The sequence below is a fragment of the Musca autumnalis genome, unplaced genomic scaffold (genome assembly GCF_047663935.1).
Source record: "Musca autumnalis isolate F117 unplaced genomic scaffold, ASM4766393v1 scaffold_1, whole genome shotgun sequence".
Lineage (NCBI taxonomy): Eukaryota > Metazoa > Arthropoda > Insecta > Diptera > Muscidae > Musca > Musca autumnalis.
Window position 1 is genome coordinate 83,142,728 of NW_027411644.1, and position 22,800 is coordinate 83,165,527.

Consider the following 22,800-nt stretch of genomic DNA (forward strand, 5'->3'; position numbering starts at 1 on the left):
TCATATTCACACAATTTCCAATTTTTCTAACCACAATTTTTTTGCGTTTCTTTTGCTCACATCACAAAGTTTTGCATATTGTATACAATCGGATGAGGAGGGTAATACATCAATTGAATCTAACGAAAAATCCACTGCCGAAAATCCTGATGAGAAATCAGAGGTTCAACAAAACCTCAATGAAGAAGTACTAGGAAATGATAAACAGACTGCCGAAGAAAAGCCACAAACAGATGATGTAGCCGCCGCAACAGTTTTGTTGCCAACAACAGAAGAAACAGGGCGTGAGGTAACACCTGAACGTGAAACTGAAAGCCCAACAACGGAAGCCCTACAAGAAACTCCAAAAATGAATTTAATCAACTGTACCAACAACAAAGAAAACTCATCATCCACACAAAAAAAGAAGAATTTACATTTATCATTGTGCCATCAATCGGATGTGGTCATAACATCCTTCTCACCACGTGAAGCGGGAGTTAAAATTGAGAAATCCTTTACGGCTATACTTAAGCCAAAGGTGCTGGTCACTAAGGCTCCCAGTACACCGAAAAGTGTTTATAGTACACCAAAAAGTGTATTAACTGCCGACGATGATGATGAAGATGGAAGAGGAGTGATGGATAAAAGTAGTTTCCACACACCATCGACATCGCGTAAAGCTGCTGCTGCGGCTGTCACGGCAACTGGGAAAAATACTTCCATGCATTTAGTGGATTTCACCACACCGACAAAATTGGCACCAAGTCCTTATTTAAAATCAGCATTGAAAGCCTCCGCGAAAAAGCTTCCACAAACGCCAACAAGTAAAACAGGAAATAAAAACAAAACATGTACGGAGGAGAATTTGGGTGTAAGTACATTACTTACAACTCCAGTAGTGGGCGGCGAAGATGGTCAAAAGAGATTAGAAACACCCAGTTCTGTACAATCAGTCATAAGTGTAGATTCCACCGATACGTCAAGTGTCATAGAGGTATTAAGTGATGAATCTACACCGGGTATCAATGCAAATATGGTATTGAAAACACCGGGTAAAACTGAAGCTGGAAAGGCACAAGCCACCACTCCAATGAGAACACCACAATCACTAATGAAGAGAGCAATATTAACAAGTACAAAGAAACAAATGAACACACCGCAAAGATCGGAAGCTCCAACTACGCCACGCAGAGAACCCATTAATCGTATTCCTCTGCGTAGTAGCATAGGGGCCCTACGATCACCGGTTACACCAAAAACACCTGCCACACCTGAGACAACAGCACAGCCCTCAAGAAGAATTAGCATGTCTACGCCTTCGCGGAAGAGTATGCCTGCAAAGAGATTTGAGAGTACACCCCAATCGAGTGCAAAGACAACTGGGGATTCTACAACCACAACGACACCATCCACCAGATCTACTCGACGTTCATCGCTTATACCCGTATCGGCAAGTCGGGCCCAAACCTCCACACCATTTAGTGCTTCCAATCGAAGATCAGCCTGCAAAACATCACCCCTAAATAAGGTGCGAAAATCTGTGGGAGGGATACCACTATCATCACATATTTCAAAGGTTCGACGTTCGATTATAGCAGCATCACCGGCCAAGTACACATCTATCAAAGAGAAATCACCACAACAAAAGATGAGTGATCGCATTGTGACAAGAGCTAGAAAGTCATTGAGTGCCACACCAACTATTTCCAAAGCGGCCATTAGTATGGTTCAGGCAGCTAAGACGCCTGGAGGAGGAGGACGTACTCCCAGCATATTAAAGAAAACACCAATGGCTGGTAGGAAATCAATGGCAGCCTCCATACCCTCACGTTCGGTGTTGTTTGCAGATAAACAAAAGGCAATGTTGAGTGAAAAACCGGATCGTAGTCTGACATTCATTGTTGACTCGGATGATGAGGAAAAGGAAAAGAAAGCTGAAAAGGAGACAACATTGAATGTAACCTTCTCTCCCGAAAAGAAGGAGGTGGTGGAATTGAAAAGTAGTCTTGAAACACCAATTGATGTTGAGGAATTGGCAGCAGATAAATTGCAGGAGGTTGTTGATTCCCCGGCATTAGAAAACAAAGAAGAGATGGAGGAAGAGGCAAACAATTCCCAGGAGGAAATCATCTTACAGGAACATGCTTTGGCAAATGATGCTTCGCAGGAAGCTGAAGCTAAGCCATTAGAAACCGCAGCTTGTGCCGCCGAAGAAAGTTTTGCTGAAGTTGTAGATGATTCGCAAGAAGAAAACATATCACCCAATAAAAATTCAACACAGATTGTGGAAACTAATGATGTTGTGGAGCATGAAGAAGATGCCAAAAGTGAGACAAAACAAGATGATTCTTTAAAGAAAACGGAAGAAACGGAGACAGGTTTTGGTGAAGAATCTTTAGTAGATGATGCTAAGCAGGGCTCGAACATGGAAAGTATTGCTGAGGATGATGAAGGCGGTGGTGATGATGAAAATGAGCCCCTAGCTGTAAGTGTAAGAAGAATATCTAGTGATGTTGTCGAGATAGTAGAACCATCCCCAAAATCTGCTGCCAGTGTTCGGAGAATGTCCAGTGATGTCATTGAAGTTCCAATAGAACCACCACAATCTGTAAGTGTTCGCAGACAATCCAGTGATGTTATTGAACTTGATTCCACTGCTGATTCATCATTGAATGAGTCAAATATTGTTTCTACGGAAGTTAAAACTGGGGCAGGGGAAGAAATTCAATCAACAACTAAAGAAGTGATGGAGGCCAAAGAATCCCCATCTGAACCCAAGACAGTATATAATCCAATTTGTGAAGATATTACCCTGGAAGGTTCTCTTATTGAGCAGAATCAAACCACTGATTCTGTTGTAGCGGAAAAAGAACCCAACAGGGAGGAAGAGGAGGGAGAACAAGAGAAGGATATTTCTGCACAAGATAGTGAAAATCTAAAAGAAAGCGAGGAAGAAAATATTGAAAAGACTGATGAAGAAGAACAGCAACAACAAAATATTTCAAAAGCCAGTACGGTGGAGGATGAAACCATATCTGAAGAGGATGTTAAAGAACCGGAAGATGTATCAGAGGAAACTGAAAATGCTTCTAATGAAACTGAAGATGTCTCCGAACGTCAACATGAAGGAATAAATGAGGAAACGAAAGAACTTTCCAAAAAATCTGAAGATGTTCCTGACGTAAGTGAAGATGTTGCGGATAAAACTGGAGATGTTTCTAAGGAAACTGAAGATCTTTCTATGGAAACTGAAAATGTTTCTAAAGAAGCTGAAAATGTTTCTCAAGAAGCAGAAGATGTTTCTAAGGAAGCTGAAATTTCTAAAGATACTGGAGATGATACTAAAAAATGTTCTGAAACTGAAAATGTTCCTAAAGATACTGAAGATGTTTCTAAGGAATCTGAAGATGTTTCTAAAGAAGCTGATAAAAAGGTTTCTGAAAAAACTGAAGATGATTACGAAGAGAATGATGAGGTATCTAAAGAAACTGAAGATGTTACCAAGCAAGAAGAAGGTTTAGCTGATGCCGCTTCCAAAGAAACAACAGAAAACTCTAAAGAAACCGCAGATGCGCCTGCTGATGTGGAAAATCTTGCCGAAGAATCTGAAATTAGTAATAAGACCGTTCCAGAAGCGGAAGATATTTCCTCGGACATTTCAAAGATTCAAGATGTTTCTGAGAATGTTGATGAATCAGAGGGACCCGGCGATATGTCTGTTGCTGAAACTGAAGATACATCCTCAGATATTTCAAACTCCCAGGACGTTTCGAAAAAAGTGAATACTGAAACTGAACCCGAAGCGGTTGGCAACGTTCCAGAAGCAGAAGATATTTCCTCGGACGTTTCAAAGATTCAAGATGTTTCTGAGAAGGTTGATGAATCAGAGGAACCCGGCGATATATCTGTTGCTGAAACTCAAGAAACTGAAGATACATCCTCAGATATTTCAAAATCCCAGGACGTTTCGAAAAAAGTGGATACTGAAACTGATAAACCCGAAGCAACTGATGAAGAAGGCGAACATGTTGTCGATAGTGAATCAGATATTCCTATTGATGAAGCTTCAGAAGCCGAAGAAACTTCTGCAGATGTTTCAAAGACTCAGGATGCTTTGGATAATGATGATATTGAAACTCAGAAAGCCGACACAACAGCTAAAGAGGATGATAATGTTGCCGACAAAACTGACAATATTAACGAGCAGTCTGATATTCCAGAGGAACCTCAGGAACAAAAGAATGTTAGTGTTTTGCCCGATACCAATAAACTTTTGGAAGAAATCGAAGATGTTCTTAACAAATCCGATGAAATAAAACTAAAGCATTTAGAAGACAAAGATGATTCGGAGAGTATTAATACACTTACCGAAGAAAATGAAAGCATAAGACTCACACAGGAAACTGTTTCATCTGAGTATACAGAAACCGAAGATGTTGAATATGTAAGCAACGAACATGAGGAGGAGCAAAATAATGGCGAAGAAAATCAAATTATTGAAAGTCAAGAAAATGAAAATCAAAAAGAAGCCACAGAGGAAATAACAGAGAATTTGGCAATTGAATCCTCAGAAAAGGGTGTGGAAAATTCTTCCGAAGTATGTAAAGAGTCGGAGGAAGCAAAGCCTGACGTTTCTGATAAAGAAAATGGTGATCAGGAATCCACAATGGAAATCACTTCCAAAGATGACAAGGAATGTTTGGTGGAGGAAATTCGAAATACCGATAAGTCTAATAAGAGCGAACAATCCGATGCTGAAGATTGTAATAAAGAAAATGACCATAGCCTTTCTTCACCAAAGGTCATTACTTCCCTAGCTATGGAAGATGAAAAAACTCCCAAAAATGTACAATCAAACACAGATGTTTCTAATGAAGAAGACAAGCAGAATCCTACTTCTCCAACTGATATTAATTCCACAGAACCAGAGGAGCTATTAGGCAAAGTTGTTACTTCCAATGCCGATCAAGATTCCAACTCCTGCGAGCAAGCAGTAACTGAACAAAACAGTACTGAGGTTCCTAATAAAGATGAAGATCAGAAGACTGACTTAGTTCCTAACAACGAAGAAGTTCAAAAGGCTGATGCTACAAAAGAAGAACAGAAATCTTCCTCAACTAATAAAAATAAAGAAGAGGAGCAAAAGACTGACCTCTTAAACGATGTTGCTTCCAATGAGGAACAGAAATCTAAATCCATAGATCAAGAAGATCAAAAGCTAGAATCCTTAGGAGCTGAAGTTGCTTCCAAGGATGAACAAAAGCCTTCATGCACGGAACTTCATGAAGATCAAAAGCCGCTAGAATCATTAACAACCGATGTTGCTTCTAAAGAAGAAGATAACGATGAACAGAAAACTAAACCAACTCCCGATGATGTTGCTTCTAAAGTCGAAGATAATAAACCCTCTTCCTCTAAAGATACTATTGCCAATAAATTAATTGAAAATCAAACTACTGCCGTCACGCGTACTCCCAAACGTCGCAGCCGTCGTGCCTCTATGTTAGCAGCTGAAACAACTACTGCCGATGAAGGTAAAGAAAATGTGGAAATTTCTTTGCAAAATGTTGCTAAAAAATTGGCCGAGGGACAAAAAGAAACACTTGCCCTAACACCCAGACGTAGCTCACGTAGAAAATCTACAGCATCTATGGAATCGGATGGTGAAAGTAATAATGAGGTAAAACCTTTGCCTACTTTCACCCCCAGACGTAGTGCACGACGGGCATCCATGTCAGCAGAGACAACCAACACATCCTCCGCTTTTACACCCACCACTAAGAAAACTAGAAGAGCTTCCCTATCGGCAGTTAGTGAAACACCTTTAACACCAAAACGTATTACACGCCGTAGATCTTCCATGTCATTGGAAGCAGAAGAAATTAGCAGTGTTGTGGTACCAGAAGAACCAACAACAATAACCCCTTCTGATGAAATAACACAAACTGCTCCCGCTGCTGATCAAGCACCTATTGTGGAAGATATGGGTGCCATAATTGAGGAGGAGGAGGAAGAAGATGTAGAAGCAAACAAAGCTGTTAAGGCGGAGGAGAATAAAGAAATACCAGTAACGAACCAAGAGGAGGATAAATTGGAACCTTCTAACGAGCTACCAAGTGAAAAGATTACTGAAGAAATTACTTCGACCGATGATAAGGAAACCACAAAGACTGATGATAAGTCAGCTAACGAGATAGTAGAAGAATCTACCGTCAATTCCCTTTTTACATCGACTGAAGTTGACAATGAGAATATTACCCGAGAGTTAGATTCGAATGCAGGCCAAAAGGCAATGGATTCAAAGTCAAGCGAAGTTTCCTTAGAAGAACCAGTCGAGGAGGAAAAAGAGCATGTTCCAATAGAAAGTGCTAGAGGTAGGTTTTAATTTTTTTTAATCATGTACGTCTGGAACTTAGACATTCTAATCTATTTTTTAATCCTATTTTACAGATGTCGATTCTGAAAATATTGTCGAAGATATTGCACCAGAAGAAGGTGAGTTTTTTTTTTCAAAATATATGCAATTTGAACAACGACTGCGCATTAACAGATCTTATATCGTGGATTTGGGGGGTCCTGGATTGCCATCAATTTTCTGATTCGTTGTACTCAGCTTCTTAGCCATTCTGGGGCACAGGAGATCTCTGATGTGGTTCTAGTGGTGTTTTTTTTTTATGAACTCTAAATTCCCATACCGTGGTCTTCCATTCTATGTAAGACGCCTACGGTAACCTTCTATTCTCTAGAAGACCTTTAAGGTGGTCTTCTATTCTCTAGAAGACTCTTAAGGTGTTCTTCTATTCTCTAGAAAACTCTTAAGGTGGTCTTCTATTCTCTAGAAGACCCTTAAGGTGGACTTCTATTCTCCAGAAGACCCTTAAGCTGGTCTTCTGTTCTCTAGAAGACCCTTAAGGTGGTCTTCTATTCTCCAGAAGACGCTTAAGGTGGTCTTCTATTCTCTAGGTGGTCTTTCATTCTATAGAAGACCCCTACGGTGATCTTCTATTCTAAGGAAGACTCCTACGATGGTCTTCCATTTTATATAAGACTCCTAAAGTGGTCTTTCATTCTATAGAAGACCTCTACGGTGGCGTTTCATTCTATAGGAGACTCCTACTGTGGTCTTCCATTCTATAGAAGACCCCTACGGCATTCTTTTATTCCATTCCACTATTATTGTCCTTTTTGTTTCAATTTTTTATTAACATTTTTTGCAATTCTTTGTAGATATGCAAACACTTTTGATGTCGGATGATGAGGAACAATCCGGAGATGAAGCTACAAATGTTGTTCAGGACGAAGACCCAGGTAAGTCATATAAAGCTTTTTGGATAAATCCCTGCATTATTGTGAATATGTAAAATTCATTTCAGCAGCTAAGACACCGCTAAGAAAGAAAAAATCTGTAAAAATAGCAGCTGATGTTGAAAGTCCCAAGACTCCGGCTATGGTGGGTATGCGTGAAATGCTCAAAACACCTAAAGCCGAACAAGGTACACCAACATTTAAAGGCTTAAGGCATTTGGTGAGAACACCTAAATCGAAACCTTATGAGACTGAGGAAGAAGAGGCTGAAAAGCTACAAGACCTACAGGAACTGGTTAAAACACCTCAAATCAATAAACCAACTACAGTCGACAATAAAGAGGAGGAAGAAGAAGAAACAAAAGACCTGCGAGGTGTCAAAGAATTACTTAAAACACCCAAGACCTGTAGTACGCCACGTTTCAAGGGTATGCGGGAACTTATGCAAACACCCAATGTTAGTGGCACGCCAGTGTTGGGTGGGGTAAAGGAACTTTTGGACACTCCCAAACCAGACACTGCAAGAAACGAATACGAAGAAGAAATCCCCAGCTCTTCAGTCATGTGCCAAGAGGAGGAAAAAGTGAAGGATGATGTCAGAGGAGTCAAGGAGTTATTGAAAACGCCTAAAACTCTTAGCACTCCCCAATTGAAAGGTATGCGTGAACTTATGCAAACACCCAAAGTTTGTGATACACCTGTTTTGGGTGGTGTAAAGGAACTTTTGGATACACCCAAAGAAGCTACGAAAGAAGACCCAGCTGCAGCCCTTAATGAGGAATCGGATGAAGTTGACTTGAGGGGCCTTAAAGAAATGACAAATACACCCAAAACTTGTCAAACACCACGCTTTAAGGGTATGCGTGAACTTATGCAAACACCAAAAGCCAGTGCCACACCTGTACTAGGGGGCATCAAGGAATTAATGGATACACCAAGGCAAGAAATTGTTACAGCTACAGCAGTAACAACTGGCGAGAAAGAGGACGAGGAGGCCATTGATGTAAGAGGTGTTAAGGAGTTAATGAAAACACCCAAAAGTTCAACAACTCCACGTTTTAAAGGTATGCGCGAACTTATGCAAACACCCAAAGTATGTTCCACACCAGCCTTGGGTGGTGTGAAAGAACTTTTGGACACATCAGAACAAGAGCACGAGGAAGAAAAAGTTGCCGCAACCGAAGCTGAGAGTCCTTGTAAAGATGAAGACCTTAAAGGTGTTAAAGAATTATTAAACACGCCCAAGACTTGTAGCACACCACGCTTTAAGGGTATGCGTGAGTTAATGAAAACTCCCAAACAGGCATCAACACCTGCCTTGGGTGGTGTAAAAGAACTAATGGAAGAGGCTGAAGAAAGTAAAGAAACTGCCACCACATCAACTGCTGCTGCAGACAATGCCACCAACAAAGAGTTGCGGGGTGTTAGAGAATTAATGAGAACTCCTAAAAGCTGTAGCACACCACGTTTCAAGGGTATGCGTGAACTCATGAAAACGCCTAAATTGGCCTCAACTCCAATTCTGGGTGGTGTCAAGGAAATGCTAGATACTCCCAAACCCCAAAAGAAGATTGAACGAGGAGAAGAAGAAGGCGATGACAATCTGGAACAATTCCTTAAAACACCAACTGCCAAGAATATTATGATACCAACCACGCCCTCAAGTGCTGTCATCAAGAAAAGTGAAGATTCCGTGGAAATGGTACATTCCACAGAATATGATTTAAATGATACGCTTAATGAAGGGGCAGGTACTAGCCAATTGGAAGAGTTGTTTAAGACACCAGTTGTCTCCCGTTTTGGCAAAACAATTACCGATTCCTTTGGTGAAGTAGACGAAGCTGCTACTACTGCCGAATCAGAAGAAAACCTTGAATCACATGATATTTCCAACATTAAAACGCCTTTAACCAAGACTCTACCACGTAAATCTCTGCTGCTAAGCACATCCAAACTACAATCACCTTTCACAGCGGCAGATGTTTTGTCGGATCTCTCTAGAACCGAAGTAGAGGAGTTGGCAGATCAAATTGATCCTTTACAACAAACAATATCCTCTGAAGCAGATGTTGAAGAAGTTCATGATGTAGAAGATTTGACAGAATCCAAACTTGAAGACCCTAATGAATCAGTTGTTGAATTGGCAGACGATGACGATTCCCTGTGTGTTGTTCCCGAAACTTGCACAAAAACTGAATTGAATAAATCCGAAGCAATGATAAATGTTAGTTCATCTGTGGTGGGGGGTACATCATCCAAGGATCCTTTGGCAACAACTGCATCAAAATTGAGAGCAAGTGAAAAACGTCCACGTACTCCAATCATTGATGCTGGCGATGCTGATATAAGTGGCATTAATTTACTCGATCAAACTGGTGAATCGGCTTTGGATGGTTCCCTACTTGTTAGTGATGATGAGGAAGAGGCGGCACCAGTTACTGATGTTAATAAAACTCTTGACAACTCAATAGACGTAGTCGATCCAAGTGATGTTGTGGATTTAAACCAAACATTAAACGATTCTGCAACAAAAGAAGAGCAGGAGGAGACAGAGAAGGAAACAAATACTACATTGTGCGAAGAGGTTAATGAACTTTCCGAATCTTTATTGATCAGCAGCGATAGTGAAGAAAATGAAAAGGAAACAAGTGAAAATTTGGAAAGCTCGGTAGTTTGCGATGGGGAGAAGGAACCAAAAGAGATATCGGAGGAAATGAAGGATGCTTCTGAAGTGTTGGAAAGCTCCTCTGTAACACACGATGAAGCTGCGGAGCTGAATGAAAAATCAGAAGTTTCAGAAAAGAGGAAAGCTTCTGAAGTGTTGGAAAGCCCTGAAAAAGTTGTGGAGCCAAATGAAAAGTTGGAAATTTCAGATGAAGTTGAGGAGTCAAATGAAAAATTGGACGCTTCAGAAAAGAAGGATGAATCGGAATTGTTGGAAAGTTCTTTGACACATGATGAAGTTGAGGAGTCAAATGAAAAATTGGAGGCTTCAGAAAAGAAGGACGCTTCAAAGTCGCTGGAAAGCTCTGTAATGCCTGAAGAAGTTGAGGGGCCAAATAAAACTTTGGAAGCTTCGGAAAAGAAGAATGACTCGGAATTGTTGCAAAGCTCTGTCACAACACAAAAAGAAGCCGAGGAATCAAATGAAAAATTGGAAGTTTCTGAAAAGAAGGATGATTCGGAATTATTGGAGAGTTCTGTCACACATTATGAAGTCAAAGAAACAGATGTGTCAGAGAAAAAGCAAGATTCCAAAAAGGTGGAATCTAAAGATTCAGCTGAAGAAGCAACTGAAACTAACAACGTATCCATGGTGACTACTCTGCAGGAAAATAAACATGCTGATAAAGCTGAAGCTAAATCATCAACGGATGTAGTCCCAAAGAAAATCATTACCAAAACACCTAGTATTGAGTGTGAAGATATTTTCTTAGATGAATCTATGAATGATGAAACCGCCGAAGAGCCAAGCAGTTTTGCTAAAGAAGAAAATAACTCTGGTAATGATACCACCGATAAATGTTCAGCTGCAAGTAAACAGGAAGACAAGATCGATAAAACACCAACCAAAGTAATGCAAAGTAAGGATGAAGATATTTTCCTAGACCAATCACTTGAAACTGAAGAAAGCAGCAGTGCCAATAAGGATAAGATTGAGGAGGAAGAAGAGGAGGCAATTGAAAAATCTTCCGATAAAGTTGCAGAGAAAACCCAAGAGGAACATGAAAAGACTAACAAAGATACTTCCAAAAAAGAACAGGAAGATGATCTTTTCATGGATGATTCCATGAATGAAGAAATCCCAGAAACTCAAGAAAGTCATGTGGAATCGTCCTCTGATGTGATTCAAGAGGTGATAGAGAACAAAAACGCAGAGTCTACGAGAACTGAAGAAGATTCACAAAGGGCAGAAATATCGTCCACTTCAGACGATCAACCTGATGATGAACCTGTGAGCAATACAACCGATGACAATGTTGCCAAGGATCAAAAAACTGAAGTCGATTTGGAGAAAGTAGCTGATAATGTGGTGGCATCTAATGAAATCTCAAGTACAGAAGTTACAGCAACATTGGAACAATCTTATGATGAAAAGAACGCTTCGGTTACACAATCAGATGAAACTTCTCTTTTGGAGGAAGAGGCAAAAGAAATGCCAGATGTAAACATTACCAATGATTCAGCAGCAGCAAGCGAATCAATAAATGATGTCGAAGACACCGGAAGAGTTTCGGAAGCATTAGAGAAGGAATCTGAGGATAACGAATTAGTTCCTGAAGTATCAGAAAAGGATGCTGAAGCTACCGAATTAATTCCAGAAACATCAGAGAAGGTAGTTGCTGAAATTAATGAGTCTTTGACACAGCCCGAAGAAGCTTCCCCCTTAGAGAAGACTGAATTAGTTTCCGAAGCGTCAGAAAAGGATGCGGAAGAAACCGAAGTAGTGCCCGAGGCGTCAGAAAAGGATGCTGAAGATAGCGAATTAATTCCAGAAACATCAGAGAAGGTATTCGATGACATAAATGAGTCTTTAGCACAGCCAGAAGAAGAGAAGACGGATGAAGATGAAGTAGAAACCCTCAATTCCACCAACGAAAAGCCAATTGAACAAACAAAAGATACCGAAATGGTCCCTGAAACATCTAATGAATCGAAAAAGGAAGATATGACACCGCAACTGATGGGTGAAGACGAAGATATTTTAGAGCCTTTAAGATTAGAAGGAGATGAGCTTGAGGAATCCAAACCAGAAGCGGCGGCATCATCAATACAAATGACAGAATCAAACATATCTGAAAAATCTTCAGCAGATAATTTCGAAGAAAAGGAACATCTTGAGGAAAATGCATTGAAGTCTGAAACAGAAAATGCTGTATCATCGTCTACTTCCAGTAAAGAACCTACTGAAACCGAACAAACAGAAACCATAGAAGAAGCTCTTGAAACACCAATCACAACATTGCCCGAATCGCAACATATCGAAAAGGAGACTCCTGAATCGGAAATTCTGGAAAACAATAAAGAATTGGAATCCACAACTAAAGAGGTCATTCTTCAAGAGGAAACTTCTGATGAAGTTTCTACTTCAGAAAGTGTGGATAAAACGGAAGAAGTGTCTCAAAAGTTGGTTTCACAATCTGCTGACCAGGAGGCTGAAGTGAAAACTTCAGATAAAATGGACGCCAATAATGAATCTTCTTCTCTAAAGGGTACAGAAACTGAGGAAAGGGCCGTTGTATCTTCTGAGACCGATATTTCTGATGATAAGACTCATAAACATGAGATGGGCACTAAACAAGCTAACGATGAAAGTGAAACTGAAAACACAGTTCTTTCAAAGGGCAAAGAGACAGTAGAAAATGTGGAAGCAACCACGGATGTAGGTGTATCTGAAGATATTATAAACCAAGCCGATGAGGATATAATCGAAATCTCTAGCAGCCAATCAACCGATGACAATATAAACCAAGCCGATGAAGATATAGTCGAAATCTTTAGCAGTCAATCATCGGAGCAGCAAGAAGCCGAGTCTCAATCGGAAAGGTCACAAGATTCTGAAAGTAAAAATATATCCGAAGCTGGTGATAATCAAGAATTGTCAAAAGAACTCCAATCTGAAGACAAAAATGAGGTTACTGCTCAAGAAACAAGTGCCAAATCTGAAGAACCAAAAACTTCAAATGAGAAAGAAGAAGAAGTTTCGAAACAACTTGAATTGGAAACCACTCCAGATGCCACTAAAGAAGGTCCTGAGGAAAATGAGACAAACATCACCGAGTCTAAATCCGATGAACTTTCATCTAATTCAAAGACTGATATGGACTCCAAACAATCTGAATTGGAGATCACTGCAGATGCGACTAAAGTCTCTGAGGAAAACGAGACTAATATACCGGAGTTGAAAGCCGAACAACTTCAATCTGCTTCCAAGACTAATGTGGACACCAAACAAACACCTGCCATCGAGCCAGAGCAAATCAAGAAACAACCAGAAGTTATTGTAGAGTGTTCAGTAACAAAATCTGATGACGCTCAGGCACTGGACATTATTTCTTCTTCCCAAGCTGCTGCTGAAACTGTTAAAACCTACGATATTGAAGTTACAATTAAAGATGTTAAAGTAACCCAAGAAGTTATTGAGCAACATGTTGAGCATGATGCTTCTAAAACGAAAAAACGTACTGGACGCACACGTAAAGGTTCCCAGTCTAGTGTATGTTCAAATGATGACATCTCTGAACAGCCAGCAAGAACAAGACGAACCCGAAAAACATCAAAAACTGAAGAACCCACAAGAAGTGAAACGCCAGTGGTGGAATTGCAGGCTGTCGTGGAGGTTGAAGAAGTTATGTGCGATACGAAGCAAAAGAAGTCAATTGATGAAGATAAAAACAATAAAAAGTCTGTTGTTTCCGAAGAACCGTCTGGTATCGAAAAAGAACAACTTAAATCCAAACACAAAGATAAGCCAGCAAAGGATGGTGAAACTTCGTCTACATCTCAAGAGGTTTCATCTGAGCAAGACTTTATTAAAGAAGGAGATACAAATGAACCTATTATCGCAGAGCCTGCGGAATCAACCACCCCAGAAGCAGCACAATATGAAGTAATACAACCGACAGCTTCATCGGAAAAATCACAAGAAGAGGTCACTGAAGCAACACAAAATGAAGTAAAACAAGCGGCAGCTTCTTCGGAAAAATCACAAGATCTCACAATTCCAGTGAAGGAACATGTAGAAGAAGCTTCTTCAACATCATCCGTTGGTGAAACTCCACTGTCCGTTGAGAAACCAGAATATGAAGAAAATGAAGGACAGTTACCTAAAAAGTCTTCAAAACGTACACAAAGTCGCAAAGCTAGTTCTGATTCGATGCATTCTGAAGATGGTAGTAGCACCAAACGACGAATTGGTGGTCGTAAACGTGGGCATCTAGAAAAGGAAACTGCTGGTGGTCTACAGGCAGATGATACTGTAGAACCCACAAGTAAACGTGCCAGTCGTACATCACGACAAGATGCCACACATACAGCCGATAGAGAGGCGAATTTGGAATTAGTTAATGAGAAAGCGGAAGAAGAAATGCCCGAAGTACAAATTTCGGAGGAGAATGAAGTCAAAGAACATCAAGCGAGCAAATCTAAACGTGTTCGAAGAAAGGCCAGCCAAGATTCTCAACATGGTGAGGAGGAAAGTACAACATCTACAAAGCAAGTTGTCGGCATTGAATTGGATACAATTGCAGAAGTTGAAGTTCCCGCAGATAAAGTCGTAGAATCTTTCGGGTCACAAGAAGTATCCGCCGAAAAGGATCATCCCGAAGAAGTTGAAAATGCTCAAGCTACAGAAAAGTCAGAAGAAGAAGAAGCTAAAGCGAGCGAAGATCAAGAGAAACAATCTGAAACAAGCAAAAAACGTAGCAAGCGAAAGGCTGGTCAAGACACCACTAAATCAAATAACACAGAGGAGGTTGAAGTGGCCATTGCAACTGAAACTGTTGCAGCTGAAGACCTTACAACCGAAACTGTTGCACCGAAAGACGTTGCAATGGATGCACAACCAACTGTCGCCCAAGAAGAGTTCGTTGTAACAGAAGAACAAATGCAAACAGATTCTGAAAAAATAGAAACACCTACTGTTGAAGCCATGGAAGCGGCCGACATTCCTAAACCCTTACCTGCTGAAGAAAGTAATATAGAAACTTCAAAAGAACCTAAAGAATCACACGAAGACCTTGAAACAAATAAGCGCACTCGTCGAAAGGCTAGTCAAGAGAAAACTGCCGAAACAGAAGTAAAACAGCAGATCCACGTTTTGGAGAAAATTGAAGAAAAGAAATCAATTGAAACTGAAACGGAGGAATCTAAGGTAACCACTAAGCCTAAACGAGGACGTAAAGGCAGCCGGGACACTCAAAAAGCAAAAGAAGTGGCAAAAACAGATACGCCAACAGAGGATTTGGACAAAATTGAAGAGATCCCAACTGCAATGGAAGCTAAAAAATCCAATGAGTTTGCTACCACCTCCCAAGAAGCACACAAGGTTAATGAAGAGAAATCTTCAGAGGTGCAGAAAGAAAATGAAAGTGTTAGCAAACGTGGTAGACGTAAACCAAGTCAAGATACTCAAGCCGAAAAAGTTGAAGACGAAACTCCAACAACTTCAGATAAAATTGAAGAGATCGCAACTACAGTGAAAGCTGAAACATCCAGTGAGGTTGCTGCCAAAACAACAGAAGCAGTTCAACCAACAAATCTGGATGAAATTGAAGAGGTTCCACCTGCCATGGATGTTGAGCAATCTGATGAGGCTGAAACACCCAAAGATAGTGTGGAACAACCATCAGAGACGCAGAAAGATCCAGAAAAGACTAACAAACGTGGACGCCGTAAGCCTAGCCAAGATACTCAAACCGAAAACGTTGAAGACGAAACAAAAGCAGTTCAAGCAACAACTCTGGATCAAATTGAAGAGATCCCAACTGCAGTGGAGGCTGAAAAATCTGATGAAGCACCCAAAGGAAGTGAGGAACAACCATCAGAGACACAGAGAGAACCAGAAAAGACAAACAAACGTGCTCGCCGTAAGCCTAGCCAAGATACTCAAACCGAAAACGTTGAAGACGAAACAAAAGCAGTTGAAGCAACAACTCTGGATAAAATTGAAGAGATTCCACCTGCAGTGGAGACTGAAAAATCTGATGGGACATCCAAACAAAGTGAGGAACAACCCTCGAAGACAAAGAAAGAACCGGAAAAGACTACCACCAAGCGTGGACGCCGTAAGCCTAGCCAAGATACTCAATACGAAAAAGTTAAAGACGAAGCAAAAGCACTTGATGAAGCACCAACTCTGGACGAAATTGAAGAGATCCCTCCCCTACCAGTGGAGGCTGAAAAATCTGATGAAGCATCCAAACAAACTGTCGAACAACCATCAGAGACACATAAGGAACCGGAAAAGAGAAAAGAGATCCCTCCTGCAATGGAGGCTGAACGATCTGATGAGACATCCAAACAAAGTGAGGAACAACCCTCGAAGGCGAAGAAAGAACCGGAAAAGGCCACCACCAAGCGTTCACGACGTAAACCTAGCCAAGATACTCAAGTCGAAAAAGTCGAGGAAGAAACAAAAGCAGTTGAAGCAACAACTCTGGATAAAATTGAAGAGATTCTACCAAATGTGGAAACCCAAAAATCCGAAGAGGTTGCTACATCAAATGAAACATCCAAGCCAAGTGAGAATCAACCATCCGAAGATACTCATAAAGAACCAGAAAAGACCAGCAAGCGTGGACGCCGTAAGCCTAGTCAAGATACACAAGTTGAAAATGTTGACAACAAAACAACAGATCCAACAACGGCTTTGGATAAAATTGATGAAACTAAAAATCCTGAAGTGTCTTCTACTTCCAAGAAGTCTGATGAATCAAAACAACAACAAACAGTGATAGAAGAAAGTGAAGCATCAAAAGAAAATGAACAACAACCCGAAGAAACAAAAGTAGAAAAGGAGGCTGTTGGCAAACGTGCTCGTCGTAAGGCTAGTCAGGATACCCACCCAGCTAAGGAAGTTACTAAATCAGATGCTACCGATGTTTTGGAAGCAGTTAAAGAAGTTCCAGCCTCAACTGTAGTAGCTGGGGAATCTGATGAAACTTCAGTTCCCAAAGAAGAATCTGGTAAATTGTTGGAAGAACAAACTGAGAAACCAAAACCCGTTGCCAAGCGTAGTCGTCGAAAGGCAAGTCAAGATACAGAACATGCCAAGGAAGACACAAGCACTCCAGATATACCAACGGAGTTGGTTACTGTTGAAGAAACACCAACAACAACTACAGGTAAAGAAAAAGTGTCAGCAGCTAAAGCAGAAGAAAAAACTGAAACAACTCATACAACAAATAAGAAGAGTCGACGCAAGGCTGCTGCTGAAGATACCACCGATCACCTTGAAGAGAAACCTGTAGAGCAACAAACTGATCATGCCGATGATGATACTAAATCGGGCGAAAAAGACATTCACATATCTGAAGAAAATAAAGATGCCAAGAAGGCAGAATCCTCTAAACGAACTAGAAGAAAAGTTAGCCAAGATGAAGTCAAGGAAGTCACTGCTCCTGCTCCCACACGCAGGCATCATCGTGGAAAACATGATGTGTTGGATGTTGTTGAAGACACCGTACCCGAAGAAAATGTTCAGGAAAAGAAAGATGAACAAGCCGAAACGGTGAAGGAATCAGCGTCAACAGATGAACATAAAGAAGCAACAGAAGCAGCCGATGAAAAGGAAGCATCAGCTGCAACTAAACGTACAAGACGTAAAGTTGACCACGAGGAAGTCGGCACTGCTGCTCCCCCTCGAAAAGCCACCCGTCGAAAAGTTCATGAAACCACCGAAGATGACAACAAAGCCGAAGAGCCAAAAGCATCTGAGCCCCAAGAAGATGCCAAAGGCAAAGAAAATGAAACTGAACAACATGTGGATGAGGCCGCCAGCAAACGAAGTCGTCGTAAAGATCCGCATCATCATGAAGAAGTTGATCATGATGCCGAATCTAAACATACCAGAGGTGGTCGGCGCAAGGCTACCACTGTGGATGTTTCAGAGGAGCCGGAAACCGCAGTAAACGAAGAAGAGGCTCAAACCGTCAAAAAAGATGAACCACATATCGATGAAACTTCTCATGACAATGAGGAAATTTCAGAACATCCTAGAAAAGTAGGAAGTCGTCGCAAGGGCAAGAATGCTACTGAAGATACTTCAACGGGATCTGAAAGTAAGAAAATTGAAGAACCAGAGGCGTTGGAATCCCAAGAACATCATGAAGACGAATCACAACACTCTCGAAAGGCAGGTGGACGTCGTAGAGGCAAACATGCAACCGATCATGAGGAAGTTTCAACAGAAAATGCAATAAAAGTGGATGATAAAACGGTGGCGGTGGAATCCCTTGAACATGAATCTGAACACCCACAAAAAGTTACTGGTCGTCGCAGGGGCAATAAGGCCGCTGCTGATCATGAAGTTCCAGCAGAAGCAGAATCAAAAGCTGATGACAAGCCTGAAGCGATGGACTCTCATGAACACGAAGACGTTTCAGAACACTCTCGGAAGGCCACTGGTGGGCGTCGTAGAGGCAAACATGAAGACTCAAAGGATGCTGAATCAAAAGCTGATGATAAAACTGAAGCGGTGGACTCTCACAAACATGAAGATGCCTCAGAACATACCCGAAGAGGTGGCAGTCGTCGTAAGGGTAAACATGCCGCTGACCAAGAAGAAAATGCTGAAGCAAAAGCAGATGTTAAAGATGTTTCAAAAGAAGCCGAATTAAAAGCAGATAATAAACCTGTAGCGGTGGAAGAACCTAAATCACAATCAGATGATAAACCTGAAACGGTGGACTCTCACGAACATGAAGATGTCTCCGGACATCCCCGAAGAGGTGGAAGCCGCCGTAAGGGTAAACATGCCGCTGAACATGAAGAAAAATCTGAATCAAAAGCAGATGCTAAAGAAGTTTCAAAAGAAGCCGAATCAAAATCAGATGATAAACCTGAGAGTCCACCTCATGAACATGTCTCAGAACATCCGCGAAGAGGTGTCAGTCGTCGTAGAGGAGGCAAACATGCCGCTGATCATGAGGAAGTTTCAAAAGAAGCTGAACCAAAAGCCCATGATAAACATGAAATGGAAGGCACTCACGAACACGAAGACACTTCAGAACATCCGCGCAAAGTTATTAGTGGTCGTCGCAAAGGAAAGCTCGCCGTTGAACATGAAAGTGTTTCAAAAGAAGTTGAATCAAAAGAAGACGATAAAGAAGAACCTTCTTCCCATGAACACGAAGACACTTCACATCCACGAAAAGCAGTTGGTGGTCGTCGAAAGGGAAAAAATATTGTTGAAGAAGTTTCAACAGAAGCCGATACAAAAGACGATGCTCATAAACCTGAAGTGGTAGTGGATAGAGAAGAAACTGCACACGAACACGAAGACAATTCCCAACATAACCGAGCAGTTGGTGGTCGACGTAAGGGCAAACAAGCAATCGCTGGTCATGAAGAAATTTCAACAGAAAAGGAAACTAAAGAAGATCATAAATCCGAATTGCCTACAAATGATGTTTCGGAGCCATCAAGTGGTAGAGGTCGACGTGGTAAACAACAAACAGTTCAGCAACAGGAAACTGAACATAGCAATCTAAGGCAAACTAAAAGAGGTCGCCATGCCAAGGATGATCACCACGAGGATCATCCTGTTGAGGAAAAACAAGAAGTTCAGGATATCCCCAGCGAGGAACACGACCAGGCAACGGCGACAAAACGCACAACCAAACGTCAACATATTGTTGCCGATGATGAGGAACCACCATCTAGACGTCGTGTAAGACCACGAAATCATGAGGAAGAAGAGGAGCATGCCGAAGAAGTCGTCATAGAAAAAGATGAACAAGGTGATGAAAATGTTCCTAAAACCAAGGCGACAAGACGTAAAGGGATTGTACATCAAGAAGATGATGCTACAACTGCCACAAAATCCAGACGGGGAGGTCGTAAAGGACATGAAGAGGAACACCACGAAGGAGAAGCTCCGGCTGCCGAAACTGAAGAAAAGCAGGAGGTTACAGACGAGCACAACAAAAGTATTGAAAAAGAAAAACCAACTCGAGCAGCTCGTGGGCGTGGTAAAGCTCACAATGAAGACCATGACCACGATAGTGAACATCATGATGCAGAAAATAGCAGTCGGCGAAAGGGTCCTGCTAGAAAACGTGCAGCTACTAAAGACGGGAGGGAAGAAACGGAGGAACACCCAACAGTACAAGAGTCTTCAGAAAAACCACACGAAGAAGTTCATGAAGAAGTGGAAAAGTCAGATACGAAGAAAGGGCGTAGTCGTAGAAATCGAGTAGACTCTTCTCATCCTCCAGAACAAACTAAGGAACCTGAAGTTCCTCAGGCAACAAAAGCGAAAACAACTCGTCGACGAAAAGAATCAAATACCGAGGTGGAGGAACATACCAGTACCACACCTCAAACTACGACAGAACCCCCAAAAACGCCCACACGTTTACCAGAAGCAACAAATGAACAACAAACACCTGATTCCGAAAAACGTGCCCGTAATGTACCTCAACGTCGAGCGGCCTCCTTACATCATAGTTATGACGAAACTTCGGATTCCGAGGTACCACCAGAAAAGAAAAAGAAGAAAACTGAAACATCTCCGCGCAAAGAAACCCATAAACAAGTCGATACTGTGAAATCCTCAGAATCTTCATCAGATCAATCACCCGGCTTAGTAACAGCCAGAGGACGTACCAGAAAACCCACTGCCAGAGTACAACAATTTTTGGAAGAGGAAAGGCTTAAGGCTGAATCACCCAAAAAGCGTGTTGGTGCCATACCTAGTGCTGCTGCCGGTACTGAGACTCCAACTAAACGTCTGGCCGGTAAACGTGGTGTTGGCAAAACAGTTAATGTTGTGGAAACCGAACTGCCAGAAACATCCGAAACCACTAAACGTGGCAAGGGTAAACAGGGAGAACAGGAATCTGCTGAGGTAGAGGAGCCAACAACTAATACTGAAAGTCATACAGCCACATCCCCAACCCAACCCGCCACAACAGCTACTAAAGCACGTAAAGGCATACGAAAAGTTAAAGCTGAACATGAAGATGTCACAGAAGAACCACCTGCCAAGAAATCGCCCCAAGTACTGGAGGCGGAGAAAAAAGATTTGGAATCTCCAGAAGAAGCAGCTTCCTCCACACCTGCCAGAACAACGGGACGTCGCAATGCTGCTGCAGCTGCAAAAGTAAGAATGGAAGAAGAAGCTTTCACCGCAGCTGCCATTGACAAAGTACTTAAAAAGCGAGTGAAAAACACTCCAGTTAAGGCTGTAACAAAACGTGAACAACAAACCACAGCTTCATCTGCCACGGAGGGTGGAGAAAAAGGTGAAGCGTCTGCAGAACACCATGAAGACAACAAAGATGATGCTGAACCCAAACCAGCTTCAAAAAGAGGTGCAGCTGCAACACGCAAAGCTACGGCCACTGTGCCAGAAACAACAGATTCCCCAGCTGTGGCGCCTGTAGCCAAACGTGTTCGCAGAGGAGGCAAAGAAGCCACAGACCATGATGAAGTTCAAGTTGTGACTGCAGAGGAACCTGCCAAAACAGCAACTAGTAGCCGCTCAAACACCAGAGGTGGCCGTAAAAATGTCGCTACTCCCGTAGTTGGAAGTGAAGAATCGGCAACGCCGACAGAACAACAACCACAAGAAAATGCTGCTGCTGAAGAACAAGCAACAGCTGCAACGACGACAAAACGTGCAACGCGAGTTCGTCGTAAATAACTTAATACTTCTTTAGAAACCTAGATACATACTTACACTTACACATATTTATTGGATAAGATTTTTTTAAAGATAATTTAAACGTTTTTATGAATATTTGAAGAAAGAAAAAACAATGTTATTCGAGAAGTACGGACTTTTGGAATTGGATGGTTATTGGATTTGAAAGTTGATATCCTGGTAATCCACTATTCCACATTTTTCTAAATCTCTAAATTTGTTGCCGCTTACTCGATGTTATTTTTTGGTATTTGTTCGTTTATTATTTATTAGTTTTTTTTTCTTTTTGTAGTTGTAGTTCATTTGCAAATAAGAATGGCTTATTAGCCATGCAACAACATACTTGTTTTTCACCACTTTCTCTCATTTTTATGTTATTTTTGTCACTTCATCAATCACATTTGAAAAACAAAAATAAAACATTTTTTTTAAAAATTGTTCCATTATTCAAACTATTTGAAAAAAAAAAAACGGAAGAAAACAAGAAGTAGTTCTTTGTTTTAATTTCTTATATTTTTGTAGCTTATAAATATTAGTGTTTACTTTAACTGTAACTCTTTGGAAACATATTAAAAAAATATATATATTAAAATAATAAATGTAAAGAATACTTTAATATAATTAAAGGGTTTTGTTTGTTTTGAAAGGGAAATAACTGTTTTCCTGGATCCATTAGAGGGCTACAATATTGGGTTGTATTTGGCCGACTTCCGTATTGTCAGTTGCTTTGTATTCGTGCATGAAACTAGGGGTTCTTAAATCGATTTTCCCACTACTGCAATTTCATAAAATTACTCCAGTATGGAACTCGATTTAAGAACCCCCTAGTTTCATGCACGAATACAAAGCAACTGACAATACGCGGAAGTCAGCCTTAAGGTGACAGTTAATTGAACATTTGTCCTACTTAATAAGACCGATCATGAATGTAAAGTCCCCGTGAGTTTTGTCTCTCTGCCAACGCAATTTAAAGGAGAGAGTGAAATAACTCACGGGGAGTTGATATTCATCTAAATACCTTATCAAATATGGGCTGACTTCGGTATCGTCAGTTGCTTTACAAATGACAAATTATATACCATGTACATATTAGGTCTGTACGATAACCCAAAAGTTTGTACAAATTTTCACAAACTTTTACAAAA

General features: G+C 41.1%; 1 protein-coding gene across 2 annotated transcripts in view; it reads left to right on the forward strand.

The window, feature by feature from the left end:
* Positions 1-22,239, forward strand: part of LOC141402133 (uncharacterized) — a 31,125-nt gene extending 8,886 nt beyond the window's left edge. The window contains exons 4-7 of one of the 2 annotated variants that reach the window (XM_073982853.1): positions 70-6,356; positions 6,433-6,477; positions 7,210-7,290; positions 7,356-22,239. In XM_073982853.1, the coding sequence (XP_073838954.1) occupies positions 70-6,356; positions 6,433-6,477; positions 7,210-7,290; positions 7,356-21,655 (20,713 nt within the window). In that variant the 3' untranslated portion in view covers positions 21,656-22,239. The remainder of the gene's footprint in view (positions 1-69; positions 6,357-6,432; positions 6,478-7,209; positions 7,291-7,355) is intronic. The other variant, XM_073982861.1, reaches the window with a different exon arrangement.
* Positions 22,240-22,800: the final 561 nt, after the last annotated feature.